The sequence below is a fragment of the Gossypium arboreum genome, chromosome 2 (assembly GCF_025698485.1).
Source record: "Gossypium arboreum isolate Shixiya-1 chromosome 2, ASM2569848v2, whole genome shotgun sequence".
Taxonomy (NCBI): Eukaryota; Viridiplantae; Streptophyta; class Magnoliopsida; order Malvales; family Malvaceae; genus Gossypium; species Gossypium arboreum.
Window position 1 is genome coordinate 114,197,040 of NC_069071.1, and position 16,213 is coordinate 114,213,252.

Below are 16,213 nucleotides of genomic sequence, written 5' to 3' on the forward strand. Positions count from 1 at the left end.
TTCTTTCTATCAAAACGTTCCCCTTTCTGCTAACAATCTGGTCCCCTTGGTGTGACGAGCAAAGATCCCGCTCCAGTGTCGTTCATCGTTCTTAAGTCCAAGCAACTTTCTTTCTCTGTTCTTAGACATTCTATTGCAAGGTTATTAGCGAAAATGTTTGCAGATCTAGGCACATAAGCAAACTTTTAGGGTAAATTACACTAGTTACCGTTATTAGTATTTTTTTATCAATCAACTATGAAAATTTACAAAATTATCATTGAACTATTCAATTTTATCTTTTTTATCACCAACGAACTAACATAAAAGTAAGAACACACAAAAATCTAATATAGTTGGATGATCAAAAAGACAAAATTAAATAATTAAGAAAATATTTTATAACTTTTCATAATCGAATAATAAAAATTTACTAATAATTAACGACTACTAATATAATTTACTCAAATTTCTATTTAATTTAAGTTTCATAAATAATTAATAATAATATCAATATTAAATAATATTACAAAAACACGTAATAAAACTTGAAAACTTATAAATATATTTACATACGATGAATCTCAAATTTAGATATTCGAAACCTAATTTTTATATCCTAGTAAAGTAGTCATCAATTGCACTGGATGACCAAGTCCACTCCATAAATGTGTCTTGTTCTTCGACCTATGCACCATAAATGAAACCTATGCTTTTCTCGTCAACAGTTCAGACTTTTCGAGTCTGGTTTGGGATGGCATGGCATCGTCAAGGCCACTCCGTGTGGGCTGAAATCAGAAAAAGAATTTTACGAGTCAAAATTAAATTATAATTTTTACAATAAAAAATATAATTTTATTATTTTAATAAATTATATAAGAATCATATGAAAAAAATATTTCATTTTAGAGAGGTCGGGACTCTTGTGAGCCCCCTAATTTGGCCACTGCACTTCACTAATGTTAGATAAATAATTTTATTTATGTTTGTTTATTAAATTAAGTAATAATAATAATATTTTGGGATTCATTTATTAATCGAGTTTAACATAGTAGAGTATGTTAAATTATTTAATATTTATTTTATAAAAATATTTATATTCATTAAAAAGTTGGTTTATTTTTATTTAAAAGTCGTGGCGTATCATTTGGTATTCATGTTAAATATTCTTTTAACGTGGTACTTGATTATCATTTTAAAATTATTTATTTATGTAAACTTAACATTAATAATTTTAAAAATAAATAAATAAATCTTAACGTCGATTGAGTCTTAATTTAATTGGTATGGACATTGTTGTCATTGTAAAAAGGCTTGAGTTTGAGTGTACTGAAATGTATTATCCTCTCATTTATGGGTTGAGGATCATGGATTGGGCCACTTAGCCAGGCTTGAAGGTTCGCCCAAAAAGTAAAAAGGTTTGAGTAAAATATAAGACTGAAAAATAGCTTGTACAAAAAATTAAGGTGAGATATTTTCTTATTAAATTACATTAATCTTAATATTATTTAAGTATATATATTATTTTTTTAAAAATTAATACGAATATATTTTATTCGAATTAAACTTGAACAATATTTTAAACTCAATTTTCGGAACAGAAGAGCAACTGTTGAAAATGAAAATATCTAAAATACTCAGGTATTCCACCGACCCTTTTCTGTCTCGACAAAAAGACCCCCAAAGAAAAATGCTCAAACTTCCTTCAAACCTCACACAACATTCCTTTAGATTTCACTCTCCATTTATCTTTAAAAAATGCCTTATTTCCTCCCGGTTTTGCTTACTCTCATCCCCCTTTTAATCTCTTCTTCTTCTTCCCAACCCACTGCTACTGTCTTCTTCCCAGGTTTCAAATCCCCAAATCTCAGCACCAACTTAACACTAACAGGAAGTGCAGAGATTCAAGCCAATGGCATTCTAAAATTAACAAACGACACCGGTCGTTTACAGGGTCATGCCTTTTGTAGCTCACCATTTAGATTCAAAAACTCCAGCAATGGCCAAGCTTTCTCCTTTTCAACCACCTTTGCAATGGCCATAGTCCCTGAGTACCCAAAGCTCGGTGGCCATGGCTTGGCTTTCACAATCGCCGCTTCTAAAGACCTCAAAGCACTGCCTAGACAGTACTTAGGGATCCTCAATGCTACCAATGTGGGAAACTCGTCTGATTATCTCGTTGCGGTTGAGTTCGATACGGTTCAAGATTTTGAGTTCCAAGACATCAACGACAACCATGTTGGAATCGACATAAACAGCTTGAACTCAACTGCTTCGGTTCCTGCTGGTTATTACATCGATGGGGTTGGTTTGGTGAAGCAAAATGTTAGTCTCCAGAGTGGGGAAACGATTCTAGTTTGGATCGAGTATGACTCAGTTGAAAAACTTGTTAATGTAACGATTTCTTTGAGTTCTAAAAAACCAAGTTTGCCGATCTTGTCGCTTAAGGTAGATCTTTCACCTTTTCTCCAAGAGTTTATGTATGTTGGGTTCTCAGCTTCAACTGGTTTACTTGCTAGTTCCCATTATATTCTGGGTTGGAGCTTTAAAATCAATGGAGAAGCTCAAGCTCTTGATTTATCTTCATTACCTTCACTTCCCCGACCACCGGAAAAACATACAGCTTTAACAGTTGGTGTCTCGGTTTCATCTGTTGTTCTTGTAATAACAGCTTTATCCGTTGCTGTTTATATCTTTATGAAGATCAAGAATGCTGATGTGATTGAAGATTGGGAATTGGAAATTGGGCCACAAAGATATGATTACCATGAACTCAAAAGAGCAACCAATGGTTTTAGTGACAAAGCTTTACTTGGTCATGGTGGTTTTGGCAAAGTTTATAAAGGAAAGCTTAAGGATTCTAAGACCCAAGTTGCTGTCAAGAGAGTCTCTCACGAATCGAAACAAGGGTTACGCGAGTTCATGTCGGAGATCGCGAGTATTGGGAGACTTCGACATCGGAACTTGGTTCAATTATTGGGATGGTGTAGGAGAAGAGGTGACCTTCTTCTTGTTTATGATTACATGGCTAATGGTAGCTTAGATAAGTTCTTGTTTGATGACCCTAAAATAGTACTTAATTGGGAACAAAGATTGAATATTATAAAGGGTGTTGCTTCAGGGCTTCTTTATTTACATGAAGGGTATGAACAAATTGTGGTTCATAGAGATGTTAAAGCTAGTAATGTGTTGTTAGATGATGAATTGAATGGAAAGTTAGGAGATTTCGGGTTGGCGAAACTGTATGAACACGGTTCGAATCCAGGGACAACTAGGGTTGTTGGAACATTAGGGTATCTAGCACCGGAGTTACCTAAGACAGGAAAGGCCACAACGAGCTCCGATGTTTATGCTTTCGGTGCTTTTTTGCTCGAGGTCGCATGCGGGCGGAGACCCATCGAGTCCAATGTATCACAAGAGGAACCAGTGTTGATTGATTGGGTTTGGGAGAAGTTTACACAAGGGAGGCTCTTCGATGTGGTAGACATTAGGCTTAATGACAAGTATAAAGAAGATGAAATGTTGTTGGTGCTTAAATTAGGCCTAATTTGCTCAAATGATGCGCCTATGGCACGACCTAACATGAGGCAAGCTGTGAGATATCTCGACGGAGAGGCTGAATTACCAGAAGTTTTGAAACCATCGAGGATATACGAGGGAGTTGGCGAAGGGTTTGACACTTTTCTGCATTCGTTCATGTCCTCAACATTTGATAATACCAGTTCGTATTCTTTCACGGATCAAAATGGCAATGGTGGTACTAGTATTGTTTCTCTTTGAGAAGGTAGACTACTTATATATATATATACATACATACATATATACATTCAAGGCTGAGCTTGTACTATAGTATGCAAAATGTGGAAAATGTAAGCCAAATTAAAGGGAAACAAAAATGGCAGATATTTCACATGTTATAGCATCATTTTTCAATGACAAAATTTTCAGTTCTCACATACGAAGGCATTAATGAGGGATGAAATTGAATTCAAACTGAAATGGTAGCCAGAGTTTTGGTTGTATTTGGCTAAAATTAATGACAAAGTTGACAATGTTATGCTCTGGAGGGACCATATATATTTCTTTTGTACCAAAAAGCATAGTAAATCAAAAGAAATAGACAATAATAATAAAGTAATTGATTTAAACTGCTTTTTCAAAGTTCAAAATATGCTTTTTTACTCTACACAAATTTCAAATTTAGTCCCTATACTTTTATTTAAAATTTAGTCCCTGAACTTAACAGTTGGACTTAAATTTTAAATTTTAAAAAATAGAAAAACTAGGGTCTTATTTGATAAAATGTTAAAAAAATTCAATAAAAAAATTAATACTTTAGCAAAGAGTACAGTAAAATGGGGTTGTAGAGATTATTTTTAAGGTTTAAGACCTTGAAGAGTATGGGCCAGCTTTTGAGTGTTGATTCAATAACACTATTTTAGTTTTTTAAGATGTAAAAGAAAAGCCCAAAGTAAAGATGGACCTAAATATATATACCCAATTCAAACAAGGGTTCTTATCGATGCCTGTCGAGTTAAGTGGTAAAGAGATCAATGTTTTTTACGAAAAATTTCAAGTTCAAGTGGTAAAGAGTTTAATCTCCATTTAAAAATCTAAACCAATTTGATTTAAGATTTTATATATTAAAATCTAATGTAATTATTGAATATCGAAAAATCTAGAATAAAAATTACAAATCTCAATCCATATCAAAGCCACCATGATTAATTAAATGTACTAAATTATAATTATTTTCATTTATTTTCTACTAAAAAGTATATGTAACTAAGGGTTAATTGCGTTTTGATGCCATCAAACTATAATCTCGATTTGAATTGGTCCCAAATTTTAAAATTTTAAAATTTAAGTCTTTTAACAATTACAAATTAATATAATAGTAAATTAATATTTTCTTATATTTGTCTTGAAAATAAATTTTATTTAGCGAAAAATGATTTATTAATCAATGAAAAATAAACAATTTTACTATAAATTACATTTCCTTTTTGAAAAGCATAAGACAATTTATAAAAACAGCTCTCCTTTTTTTTCTAAGAATGTAATTTATCAAAAATAAATAAATTTTATTTTTGAAAATATTAAAATATTGTATTGAATATTGTAAATTTTAATATTATTAAATAGACATTTATATTTAATAACATAAAATAATTAATATTTTTATTATTTTAATAAAATTAATTAATTAATAATTTTAAATTCTAAACAATATTATTAATATTTTGTACTAATATTTTAATAATATAAATATGAGTATTTGTTGTATAAAAAATAAAAGTATTTGTTTAAATCGTTCCTAACTTCATTTATACATCGAACTAGTTTTGATATACTATTATCCACTTTCATGTATGTAACTTCAAATTTAAGTTTAATTTAAGCGTCGGTAGCGTATAATAAGAGATAGTCCGGATTATTTTGAATGATAAAAATAAAAAATTGAAAAAATTGGAATTTTTTATTATTTTAACAAAAGTTTGGATTTTTTCATTATGTTATGACTTTTTGTAGATAAAATTTCTTAACTTTGTAATTCTTATTTTTAAATTTTATACGTTTTAAATTACCAAATTCATACGTACCAAAATGTAAAACAAAATTCTAACAGGGGCCAATTTGAAATTCAAAAGAAATGAAAGGGCTATTCGTGGAAAAAAAGAAGAAAGAACACTTCAATGGCACAGCATTTCGCACCATCTAGAGACCGCTCCAAATTAAAGCTCCAAAATTTCCCCGCAAACCAAAAAAATCCATTTTTTTAAAAAAGGGAAAAAGATCCACCTCGAAATTCACCACCACCACCACCACCACCACCACCACCGGAGACGCCGTCGTTTGTCACGCCGGCGTTTCCGCCAATCTGTCCGAACATTACTTATATAAAAAAATTTACAACGAAAAGCCATGAAGCGAGGCTTCAGCTTTTCTGTAACCGTTGTCGTATCGGCCATCGTTTTCATTTACTTTTGTACGGTCTTCGTTTTCATTGATCGTTGGTTTGGTCTAATGACCTCACCTGGTATCATGAACGCCGTCGCTTTTACCGGTGTTGCCTTCATGTGTGTCTTAAATTACGCCTATGCCATCTTGGCGGATCCGGGTCGGGTCCCATCTTCTTTCATGCCCGACATTGAAGATCCTGAAGTTCCTATCCATGAGATCAAACGCAAGGTACGCTTAAAAGAGAAAAGAAAGATTGCAGATTTCTATTCTTTGCTATGTCTGCTAAGGTTTGATTTTTGGTTTTTTTTTTTGGGTAATAATTTCGATGAATTTTGAATTTTTTAATGAAAATATTAATTTCTCCAATTTGGTTTTGTTAGAAATGAAGAGATTAATGTTGGGGTTCTTTTATTTTTCTCGATTATTGCGTGCAAATTAGCAATTTTTGCATATGGAGAGAAAAAAAAAGGATCTTTAGGGGTTGAATTATGCCTAGATTTGGTGAAAGTTTTGAAATTTTGGATTATTGAGATCTGTATAATTAATTTATATTCTTCATACTGTGTCAAAGATGCCAACAAAAAATAGATGAACAAAATGCATTGTCAAGAGGCTGTTCTAATCTATGATGAATTGATGATCTATTCGGAAAATCAAGTAAAAATAATCTGTCCATTAGTGTGTTTAAAAAAAGCATTGTAAAATTAATGCCCTTTAGCTGCACTGTATTCATAGTTAAGCTTATGTCATTGTCGCATGTTTGTACATTTGATCTATTATCGTAATGAATTCTGTTATGTGTTATTTCATAGTTAATCATAAATGAGAGTGTTATTCTGGCGCTGCATCATTGGTGTAATGTTGACGCTCCGGCAGTGTGAACCGGTACTTTTATTGTCATAATCCACGGAACAATTGTCATCTTCTGTCATGTTGTAATTCCTAATTTGTCAAAATGGATAACTTAAAAGCATACGTTGACGTAATTGTGCATCACGATTGATCTCACATTTTAACAATAACTTGGAACCAAAACAATTGAGTTTGTCGTGTTTGGGAGGTCAATAGACTTATGTTTTTATTGCATAGCTTTTATCTTGTTCCATCTATTTCTAGGTTGTGACCTTTGTTCAGGATGTTTTTCTAGGGAGGGGACTTGAGATTTTGCCAAAAGTGTTCTTGTTTTAAGCCTCCTCGTGCACATCACTGTCGTGTTTGCAAAAGATGCATTCTGAGAATGGTACGTGCAAATCTATTTTGTCGTTCTTTCACGTCTCGAATGCCCTCAATAATAACGTGCTAAAACCGCTCTTATTGATTTATAAGGATCACCATTGCAATTGGATAAATAATTGTGTCGGCCACGCCAACTACAAGGTTTTCTTCGTCTTCGTTGTATATGCCGTGATTGCTTGCATCTATTCCCTGGTATGCCATATCGAAATAAACATATGTGTTTCCCCTTTGATCGAAACTGTCTGGTCCTTTTCTCATTTTGGTTCTCTTAAATTTCAGATTTTACTAGTGGGGAGCCTAATTGACGATTCCCAGAATGATAAGCAGCACAGTGCAGATACTTTCAGAGTCGCATATGTAATGTCATCGGTTACCGACCTTTTAGAGCTAGAATTTAATGTATTCGTGTAATGCTTATCGCTTATCATTTTCAGGTTATTTCTGGACTGTTGCTAGTCCCCTTAAGTGTAGCTTTAAGTGTTCTCTTGGGTTGGCATATCTACCTTATTTTGCAAAATAAGACCACAATTGAGGTAATTAAAAACATTTATTCTGTATTTTGCTCATTGCTACTTGCCTTTGACATTTAGAACGATTTGTTTACGGTAAAAGTATCAAGGAAGCCCTTGTACTAGGAGTCAGATTGCATTTTACCCCCTCTACTTAAAAAATGGGCAATGTACATTAGATCAAAGAGCAAATTGGTCTTTTCTATTAAAAACTGGCATGGTTGACAGAATAACCAAACAGTGACATGTAGCATGCTACGTGTACCTCATGTCAACATACATGAATCAGTTTTTAACCGTAGAAATGGATGAAATTTTTAATAGAAGTACTAGTTTGCTCTTTAATTTAATGTACAGGGCTAATTTACTCATTTTTTGAGTAAATGAAGCAAAATGCAATCCGACTCTTAGTATAGGGGCCTCCGTGGTACTTTTACCTTTTTTTTACTTTTCCTTGATTTTTTAAAAATTAAATCGGCAGTATCACGAAGGGGTGAGAGCTATGTGGCTCGCGGAGAAAGGAGGGACTGTCTATAAGCATCCGTATGATCTTGGTGCCTACGAAAATCTAACAATGGTAATATCCATTAACTTGGTTCATTCGTTGCCTTATTCTGTTTTCTCATTAATTTTTATCGTTATAGCTCATATTTTCATCTGTTGCCATCTGAATTATTTTAGGTATTGGGTCCAAGTATCTTCTGCTGGATATGCTCATTTTCAAGACACATAGGTAACGGTCTTCGTTTTCGAACTGCTTACGATAGAGTATCTACTTCATCAACATCAAAATGACATATCACTTCTTTTTTTTCCTTTACATTGCCTTGGCAATAACGAATTTTTCGATGCTTGAGGGATTGATAAATGCTTACCATATGATACCCTTTTTAAGTTATCCTACAACACAGATGCCGTCACCTTGCGAAAAAGACCATTACCGTCGTTACAACAACCGATAATCGTCAAGGATGAGAAAAAAGGGTCCTGTAAGTTGACAGTTAAACCAGGCAAAGCAGTACTAAATTTAGAAATAGGATTTGATGGGGTTTTACTCTTCTTTTTGTTTTGGTTTTTCCCTTCTCTTACCCTTTACCCTTTTTGGAGCTTATGGTTTGTGTAGGTGGTTTAATGGTAGGTTTTGTAATTTGACACCTTGTTCATAAAGAAGGCATCATTGTAGAAGTGATCATATGCAAATCAATAGGCAACAAAGTGTATCAATCATGTAAAAGAACTGTAAAATCCTTTTTAACACTAATAAAAATTTCTTAAGGTGTTTTTCTTTTCTCAATGGAATTTCTCCTCTTCTTATCTATTCAATTCTCGGGCCATTTCGGGTTTGGGTTATTCAAGTTTTTCAGTTGGGTTTTTTTTATCATTCACCCTGGTTTTTTGAGTCGGGTTATTTAAGGTCTGATTAGTGATTTCAAGCAATGATTTGATAATCAATACGATGGATTAATACTCATCGATGAGTAGAAGAATATTTCTTAAATTCAATATAATTTGACGGATTATAGCTTGCAATGATGTTTTGAATGATGTTTTGAACTTTGGGCAGTGTAGTTTAGGAGCAAGAAATTACATAACTTTTATTTGCAGCAAATAAGTAATGATAACAGCTTAAACTTAATTATTACAAACAAATCATTATTAAAATTAAAACAAAGACAAATCCATCAGATGTTTACACCTCAACTGCTGTTTTATGCCCTCAAAACATAGCAAAACAACCTAATCGATAGACTCAATTCCACAATGGCGTGAAATTAAAGTTACAATGAAGAAATGTAGGCGACTCATAATTGATAGACTCAAAAACGATGACCAAAAAGGGAATGACATGGTTACTTTGTATAGCTATAGAGCGATTCGGAACGGTAACGGTAGCGCGGAATCAATGTTGCAGAAGATCAGTAATGGTTACTTGATATCAACACCGTGGAAGATCGGACGGTGGTGGTTGCAGCTTCTGATTCGGTTCCGGACCATCCAACACTATCCATGCCATTTTCAGTCCCCAGCTTGTATGAACATCTAAGTGACAGTGCATGAACCACACCCCTGTTTATAGTTTTTAACAGGATTCCACAAATCAGAAGAAAAGAAGCAACAAATTTTTGCATGTTCATGAAATTACGTACGTAAATAAAATTTTCAATTTTGATTTTAGCTAAGAGGTAAAAGCTAGAAATTTATTTTAAGGGACTAAGAATGAATAATAAATTTTTAGAGAGTTGAAAGTATAATTTTATCATTATATTAACTTGTAGTTTTTACCATTTCTATTGAGGGGGCATGGCCATTGCATGCCCTTTATTTTGCCCGTTTAAACTCAAATTCAACCTAACTCGATTTAATTATAAAAGGTTAATAACTTAAATCAATTCAACTCAAACTCAAATTGACTCGAATTCAAAATAATTTAAACTTGAAATGATCAAAACTCAAAATTATTAAAACTTACAATATTTGGACTCGTAATGATCCAATTCAAAAATTCAAACTTCAAACCCAAATGATTGAACTCAAAAAGATCAGGATATTAAACAACCCAAACTCAAATTTAAATTAATCAACTCGAATCTAAAGCCTGAAATGACTTGATTTGATCTAAAAAACTTAAATAATTTGATAATTCGAATTTGCCCAAAATAAAACTAAAATTGACCCAAATTCAAAAAACCCAACTAATAATTCAAAATGACTCAAACAAATAAAGTAAAATGATCGAGCCATAAAAAGATCTGAACTTATAATGATCAGCCTTGAAAAAGCTTGAATCACCCAAATTTAAAATGATCTAAACCTACAATCTCCAAATAAACATGAAAATTTTATAACCCGAATTGATCCGAAAACAAGTTATTTACCTGGGTTGTCTGCTAAGAACCGAATGGCTATCCAACCACCGGCAGGCACACCGGCCGTATTCCGTTCCATCGGGTCAACAAGATTGAACTTCGCCGGATCCTTAACCGGATCAAAGTTCCCAAACCCTTGTCCAACAACAAAGAAATTGAAACCATGAAGATGCAATGGATGACTCTCAGCACCAAGAATGCTGGTATCCTGCATCACTAGCTCCACACTCGTATTAAACGGCAACACCACCGTACGAGTCCCATTCATCACATTCGTATTATTCGGTGCAATCCCTGTATAATTAAACGGAACCATCGGTTCCACCGGAAAATCCGTCGTGTAAACACCATTCGATTGTCCAAAATAATAAGCTTGAAGAATTGCCACCGAAGGTAACGTAAACGACACGTTGTTAACCGAAGCTGCAAACTTAGTTGAATTGGTAGGACCCTGACAAGTTGTGTTCTTAGGACAAGGACTTGTCCCAAGTCCAACAGTGAAAAAAAACCTCTTGTCCACTGTTTTAGGTACGTTTGCAGGGAATTCGTAATTGGCTAAGCTACGAAATTTCATTGTGAAATTTGAAACAAACTGTGTGTCGTTAATTTGTGGGAGATTTGGTTGAATTAAAGTGAGGTTTTTGAATGGTTTTTTAAATGGGTGTTCATATTCAAGGATGCCCATAGTGGTGGAGTTATCAAATGTGCCTTGACCGGGGGAGTATGGTCTAGCGGCTATGAGGAATTTGGAATTGGGGTATTCAGGTTTGGTTTTTAATAGAACGTTTGTGGTTTGGCCCGGGGTGATTAGGAGTTTATCGGTGTCGAACGGTTTTGTGTATATCGCGTCGCCTTCGACTACCGTTAATGTGTGGTTGGCTATGGTGAAGAAGAGCTCGTCGTTGAGTGCAGCGTTGATTAGTCTTAAGAGATATGTTTTCCCTGGCTTCACTTTTAGCTTGTATGTATCTGCAAATGATTATGTAGACACAATCATGTTAAACATGTTACAAATTTACCTTAAATGTTGTTATAAACTTGCTAAAGCTAGCTAGGAATCCAATCTGTTTCGAGCTGTCACTCTCATCTAAGGCTTCTCAGGGAGATCCCTCGGCTAGCAACTTGCTTGACAGAGCCGAAGTTAGGATATTGCTTTGGAGCCAAAAATCAATAACAAATTTTGGGAGTCAAAAGTGAAAATTTCCCATTATATTAACTTGTGATTTTATAAAAACTAAAGGGATTATAAAGCTAATTTACCATTTTTGGGGCTGCCTTGACTAGCGGACTCATTTATTAATTGTAGGTCTCAACCACCACGACCTATTTAAGATTATCCCGAACACATCTTAGCGCCACTCAACCTAAACCTAAGAATAATGGTAGAGGGTTGGCAAGACCTCACCCCCTAAAATGGGAAAATTCATTTTGACCCTTTAAAATTTATTATATTTTAAGTTATTATATGATAAAATTTATACTTTTACCCTCCTTAAAATAATAAAATTTTAATTTAGTCCTTTTAAAATTAAAAAGAAATAAGCTATTAAAATGAAAAATTTACATTTTAACTCTCATAAAAATATATAATTTACTTCTACTCCTGAAAAATTTTCTAATTTCGCTCCTACCTAAACCTATTATGTCATGTCACATGTCTCTAATCCGCCAATGCTAACTCGACACATAATGCCTCGAGATAATAACAATAAACTTTTAAGGTACAAGAGCCGAAGGAGAGCACTAGCTTACCCGCTATCTTCATCTTTCTTGCCAAACCTAAATCTCCTTTTTTTCTCCTCAACCATTACTCTAACCATCTATATTAACGACTCTTCACCCTATCCTAAACAGGGTGAACCGACCATATCTGCCACCATCCCATGTATCAACAAAACTTATAATGCATTAAACTCATACCTTTAGAAGAACAATTGTAGAGTAACCCAGGAAGGCCATTCATAGTATAAGCATCTGAAACATTGGGTCCACCTCCTGTTTTGAGTGCTTGGCTAATTATAGCTTCCGGGTCTACGTTGAACCACTCTCCTGAAACCCCAAATTCAAACATATAAACATACATATATATATATAATGGTTTTAGAAAACACGAATACTTTTTAACTTAATATGCAAATTTATTTTCTTTTCGGCCTACCTAGTATGATGGTGACTTCTTTGTGGGGTTTCTGAAATGGGTAAGATTGATTGTGCTTTGGGAGGATGATAATAGGTCCATGGATTGTTGCTCTTAACCATGAAAAGTGAGCATGCCATAAGAGGGTTCCTCTTTGTCCTGTGATTGTGAAATTGTATATGTATGATTGATTTGTTTGAATTGGACATTGTGTTACGTATGAAGGTCCATCTGACCATCCTGTCGTAAGTTATCGAATTCCATGCCTGTTACATATAATAAAACAATACAGATCAATATTTAAAATTCGTTAATTTATTCGTCTAAACTTAAAAATTGGTTCAATATTTAAGCAAACTAAGATAAAAAAATTTATATACGAACAATGAGCTTGAATAAAAGGACTTAGTCAATTAATCTCTAATGTTCAAGGTTCGAGCTTAGCTAACATGTATTTTTATATAACATAATGCATATAATATGAAAATTTAGTATATTATGCTATAAAAATATACATATTAAAAGGTATGCTAAATTGTTTGTGTAGAAATTTAATAAAAGGAATATATTTATAACATTAGTAAAAGAAACATATATAATTATTAAATTTTACTCTTTCTTAAATTTAGAATTTAGTCCTTATACTTTTATTTTCAGAATTTAGTCCTCTACTTTTCATATCAAAATTCAACTCCATTTGTTAACACTGTTATTTTTTTTGGTAAATATGTTAGTGTGACATTTTAAAATAAAAAATATTCACTTGGTAGCAATGTAACTAAAAATATGATATTATAACGAACCTGAATTTAACAAAATAATCTTAACAATGTTAATAGTTGGACCTAAATTTTGAAATATGAAAAGTAGAGGATTAAATTCCTCAAATAAAAGTATATAGATTAAATTTCAAATTTGGGATACCTATGATATATTTTAACCTACTAAATATTAAACAAAAGTAATATGGACAGATTTGGGAGGAAAATTTTGATGCTCATAATTCGAGCGAAAACTTTAAACAATTATGTAAATTAATATCATTCATGGATTGACCTAGTCGAGCTATGAACACCACTATATATATATATATATATATGATAATATGAAAGTTTACGTACCAATGAATGCTAACATTGTTTGCAACATGGTTAACCACTTTAACAATGACTCGATCACCTTCTCGAGCCACTAATGGTGGCCCTGGGTACCGTCGGTTCACACTCAGAATGGTCCTCGTATGACACAGTCTCGTAACATTATGATATCGAATCTTAACCATTCAAAAAAAAAAAAAACCATCAGCTTGAAATTCAAAAATAACCATACATACATACATACATACATATATATACATACATTGAATGTATAGTGCCTAGTTTCCCCTTCTGCATTTCCCATCAATACAACAAAGAATGAAATAAAAAGCATCGCCATTGAAGAAAGATGTGAAGTTGTTGCCATTTTTGGTTCAGCAGATGATTTGGTGACGAAACAGCTGCAAATGTGTAATAAAAAGGGCCAAATATATGTGTATATATATAGGGTTATGATGATTGATCAAATTAGGTAGCACCTTAAGACTTTGATATATATATTTTCATGATTGATGAGTTTAAGATTGACCACTGGAAAAACAAAAATTGGTCAGCTTTGGTGTTGGTCGAGCTGAATTTTAGAGTGTTGATGAAGTAAGAAATTTCTCCTGACCCTTTTATTATAGCGACTTTTTTACTTAACACATGAATTAAGGTGGTAACCTCATTTTTTTTTGATAAAGGTGAAGTTAATAAAAAACTTTTTGAGGGGTCGAAATTGAATTATAAATTTTTACGGGGAAACAAAATAAAATTTTATACCATTGTCAGTTTTTAGAAAGATTATATCAAATTGTATTATTTTTTAAAGACTAAAATATAATTTTACCATATATTAACATATAAATTTATTGCTTTCAGAGGATCTAAAGTATAAATTTCTCATCTTAGAGAGTCGTCGCCACTAGGTTTAAGTTTCACCAGCAATTTCATTTAAGTATTACTTTCGCTATTGCATAAAATGGGTGACATGATTCAAAAAATTTATCATTTTGCCGATTGAGTTTTAGTTCGATTGACATGAGTTTTGTTGTCAATACAGGAGGATTTGAGTTCGAGTGTGTTAAAGCGCACTATCCTCCTATTTATGGGTTGGATGGAGGCTATGAGTAGTTTTAGGCATTGTATCAAAAAGAATAGTTATGATTGATCATTTTTCTTCTTGTTTTAAGTATTAGAAAGTTCTTCACAACGATCGCAAAGTAGGTGAAAATTTTTCATTTTAGTCCCTCTAAAAAAAACTTAAATTATAAAATTGTACTTTAGTCCCTTGAAATGATAAATTTTCAATTAATTTCCTTCTAAAATTTGAAATAATTAATTAATTAATATAATGACAAAATTATATTTGACCTCCTCAAAATTTTAAAATTCAATTTTAGCCCTAAAATAAGTCTGGCTTTGTCCCTAATTCTTCACTTAAGTAATAAAGATGCATGTTTCAGAACCGAATTGGTGGTCGAAATAGCTAGGCCACTGATTCAACTAGTTCAACCGATTTGTCCGATTCAAGTAAATAAATCATTTAAAATTCATAAATTAAAAACAAAATCAATTTTTCGTCTGCTTTAACCAATCCATACCTATTCTTGACTCAATCAGTCTAATGTCTTTCTCCGAACCGATATCCCAATCGATTCCCAATCCAACTGGTCCAACCAACCAATCCGAACAAGATTTTTGCATTTTTTTTTCAAAGCTTTCAATGCATAAATGAAACTTGAAAGCTACCAATTTCCTTAATGAATTCAATATCTATGACTTTTGCAACTTGATTATGTATTTCTTTTTAATTAACGTAAATAATAGCCAAAATAAGCTCTAGAAATTAAAGAAAATTCAACCATGGCATTAACAAGCAATGGCATGTATTGGAGAAGCTCAATTAGTTGTAGGTATAGGTGCTCTTTGTTACCGTATTTTGAAGGTATTTCCTACTACTTCCCTTTGTTTCTAAATTTCTCTTTTAGACCCTCAAATTGGACCGACCTCAACTATTTTGGCTTCCAAACTAAGGCAAAATTATATTCTCACCTTATTATTAAATGATTTCCATGTAAAGCAAGCTTTTGTTTAATTATATTGCTAAACATCAACTTCATTAGTTTTACACAACTAGGGTTTTATTAGATAAATTAGATTAGGCTAAAAAATACGATATTTCAATTCGAGTGTGTATGTCAGATATAAATTCTAATCTTTTTAATGTAGTTAGAAGGTAACATGATCCGAAATGTGTTAGGTATAGCCAGTGGCAGATCTTGGGATTATGTTTGGAGGGCCTAATTAAAATTTTTGAAGGGTAACATGATCCGAAATGTGTTAGGTATAGCTAGTGGCAGATCTTGGGATTATGTTTGGAGGGCCTAATTAAAATTTTTTAAAAATTTAGGAGTTTAATGAGAATTCTTTAATAAAATTGAG

General features: G+C 32.7%; 3 protein-coding genes across 5 annotated transcripts; 2 read left to right on the plus strand and 1 right to left on the minus strand.

Annotated features, from left to right (window-relative positions):
* The first annotated feature begins 1,577 nt into the window (after nt 1-1,577).
* LOC108461611 (L-type lectin-domain containing receptor kinase S.4-like) lies at nt 1,578-3,935 on the plus strand. Its single transcript, XM_017761508.2, has one exon. The coding sequence runs from the start codon at nt 1,738-1,740 to the stop codon at nt 3,757-3,759; it is 2,022 nt and encodes a 673-aa protein (XP_017616997.1). The 5' UTR covers nt 1,578-1,737; the 3' UTR covers nt 3,760-3,935.
* A 1,736-nt stretch (nt 3,936-5,671) lies between these two features.
* Nucleotides 5,672-8,982, plus strand: LOC108461619 (probable protein S-acyltransferase 16). 3 transcript variants are annotated; one of them, XM_017761518.2, is made up of 8 exons: nt 5,672-6,171; nt 7,091-7,183; nt 7,270-7,371; nt 7,459-7,536; nt 7,614-7,712; nt 8,170-8,265; nt 8,370-8,421; nt 8,600-8,982. In XM_017761518.2, the coding sequence occupies exons 1-8, from the start codon at nt 5,905-5,907 to the stop codon at nt 8,809-8,811; spliced, it is 999 nt and encodes a 332-aa protein (XP_017617007.1). In that variant the 5' UTR covers nt 5,672-5,904; the 3' UTR covers nt 8,812-8,982. The 3 variants fall into 3 exon arrangements, with proteins under 3 accessions (XP_017617007.1, XP_052881179.1, XP_017617016.1); XM_053025219.1 differs by having other exon boundaries at nt 8,584-8,873; XM_017761527.2 differs by having other exon boundaries at nt 8,370-8,982.
* Nucleotides 8,983-9,257: 275 nt separating this feature from the next.
* On the minus strand, nt 9,258-12,626 carry LOC108466498 (laccase-17-like). Its single transcript, XM_053022841.1, has 3 exons — nt 12,476-12,626; nt 10,565-11,524; nt 9,258-9,755 (listed from the first exon to the last, which is right to left on the minus strand). The coding sequence occupies exons 1-3, from the start codon at nt 12,624-12,626 to the stop codon at nt 9,625-9,627; spliced, it is 1,242 nt and encodes a 413-aa protein (XP_052878801.1). The 3' UTR covers nt 9,258-9,624.
* Between the last annotated feature and the right edge of the window lie 3,587 nt (nt 12,627-16,213).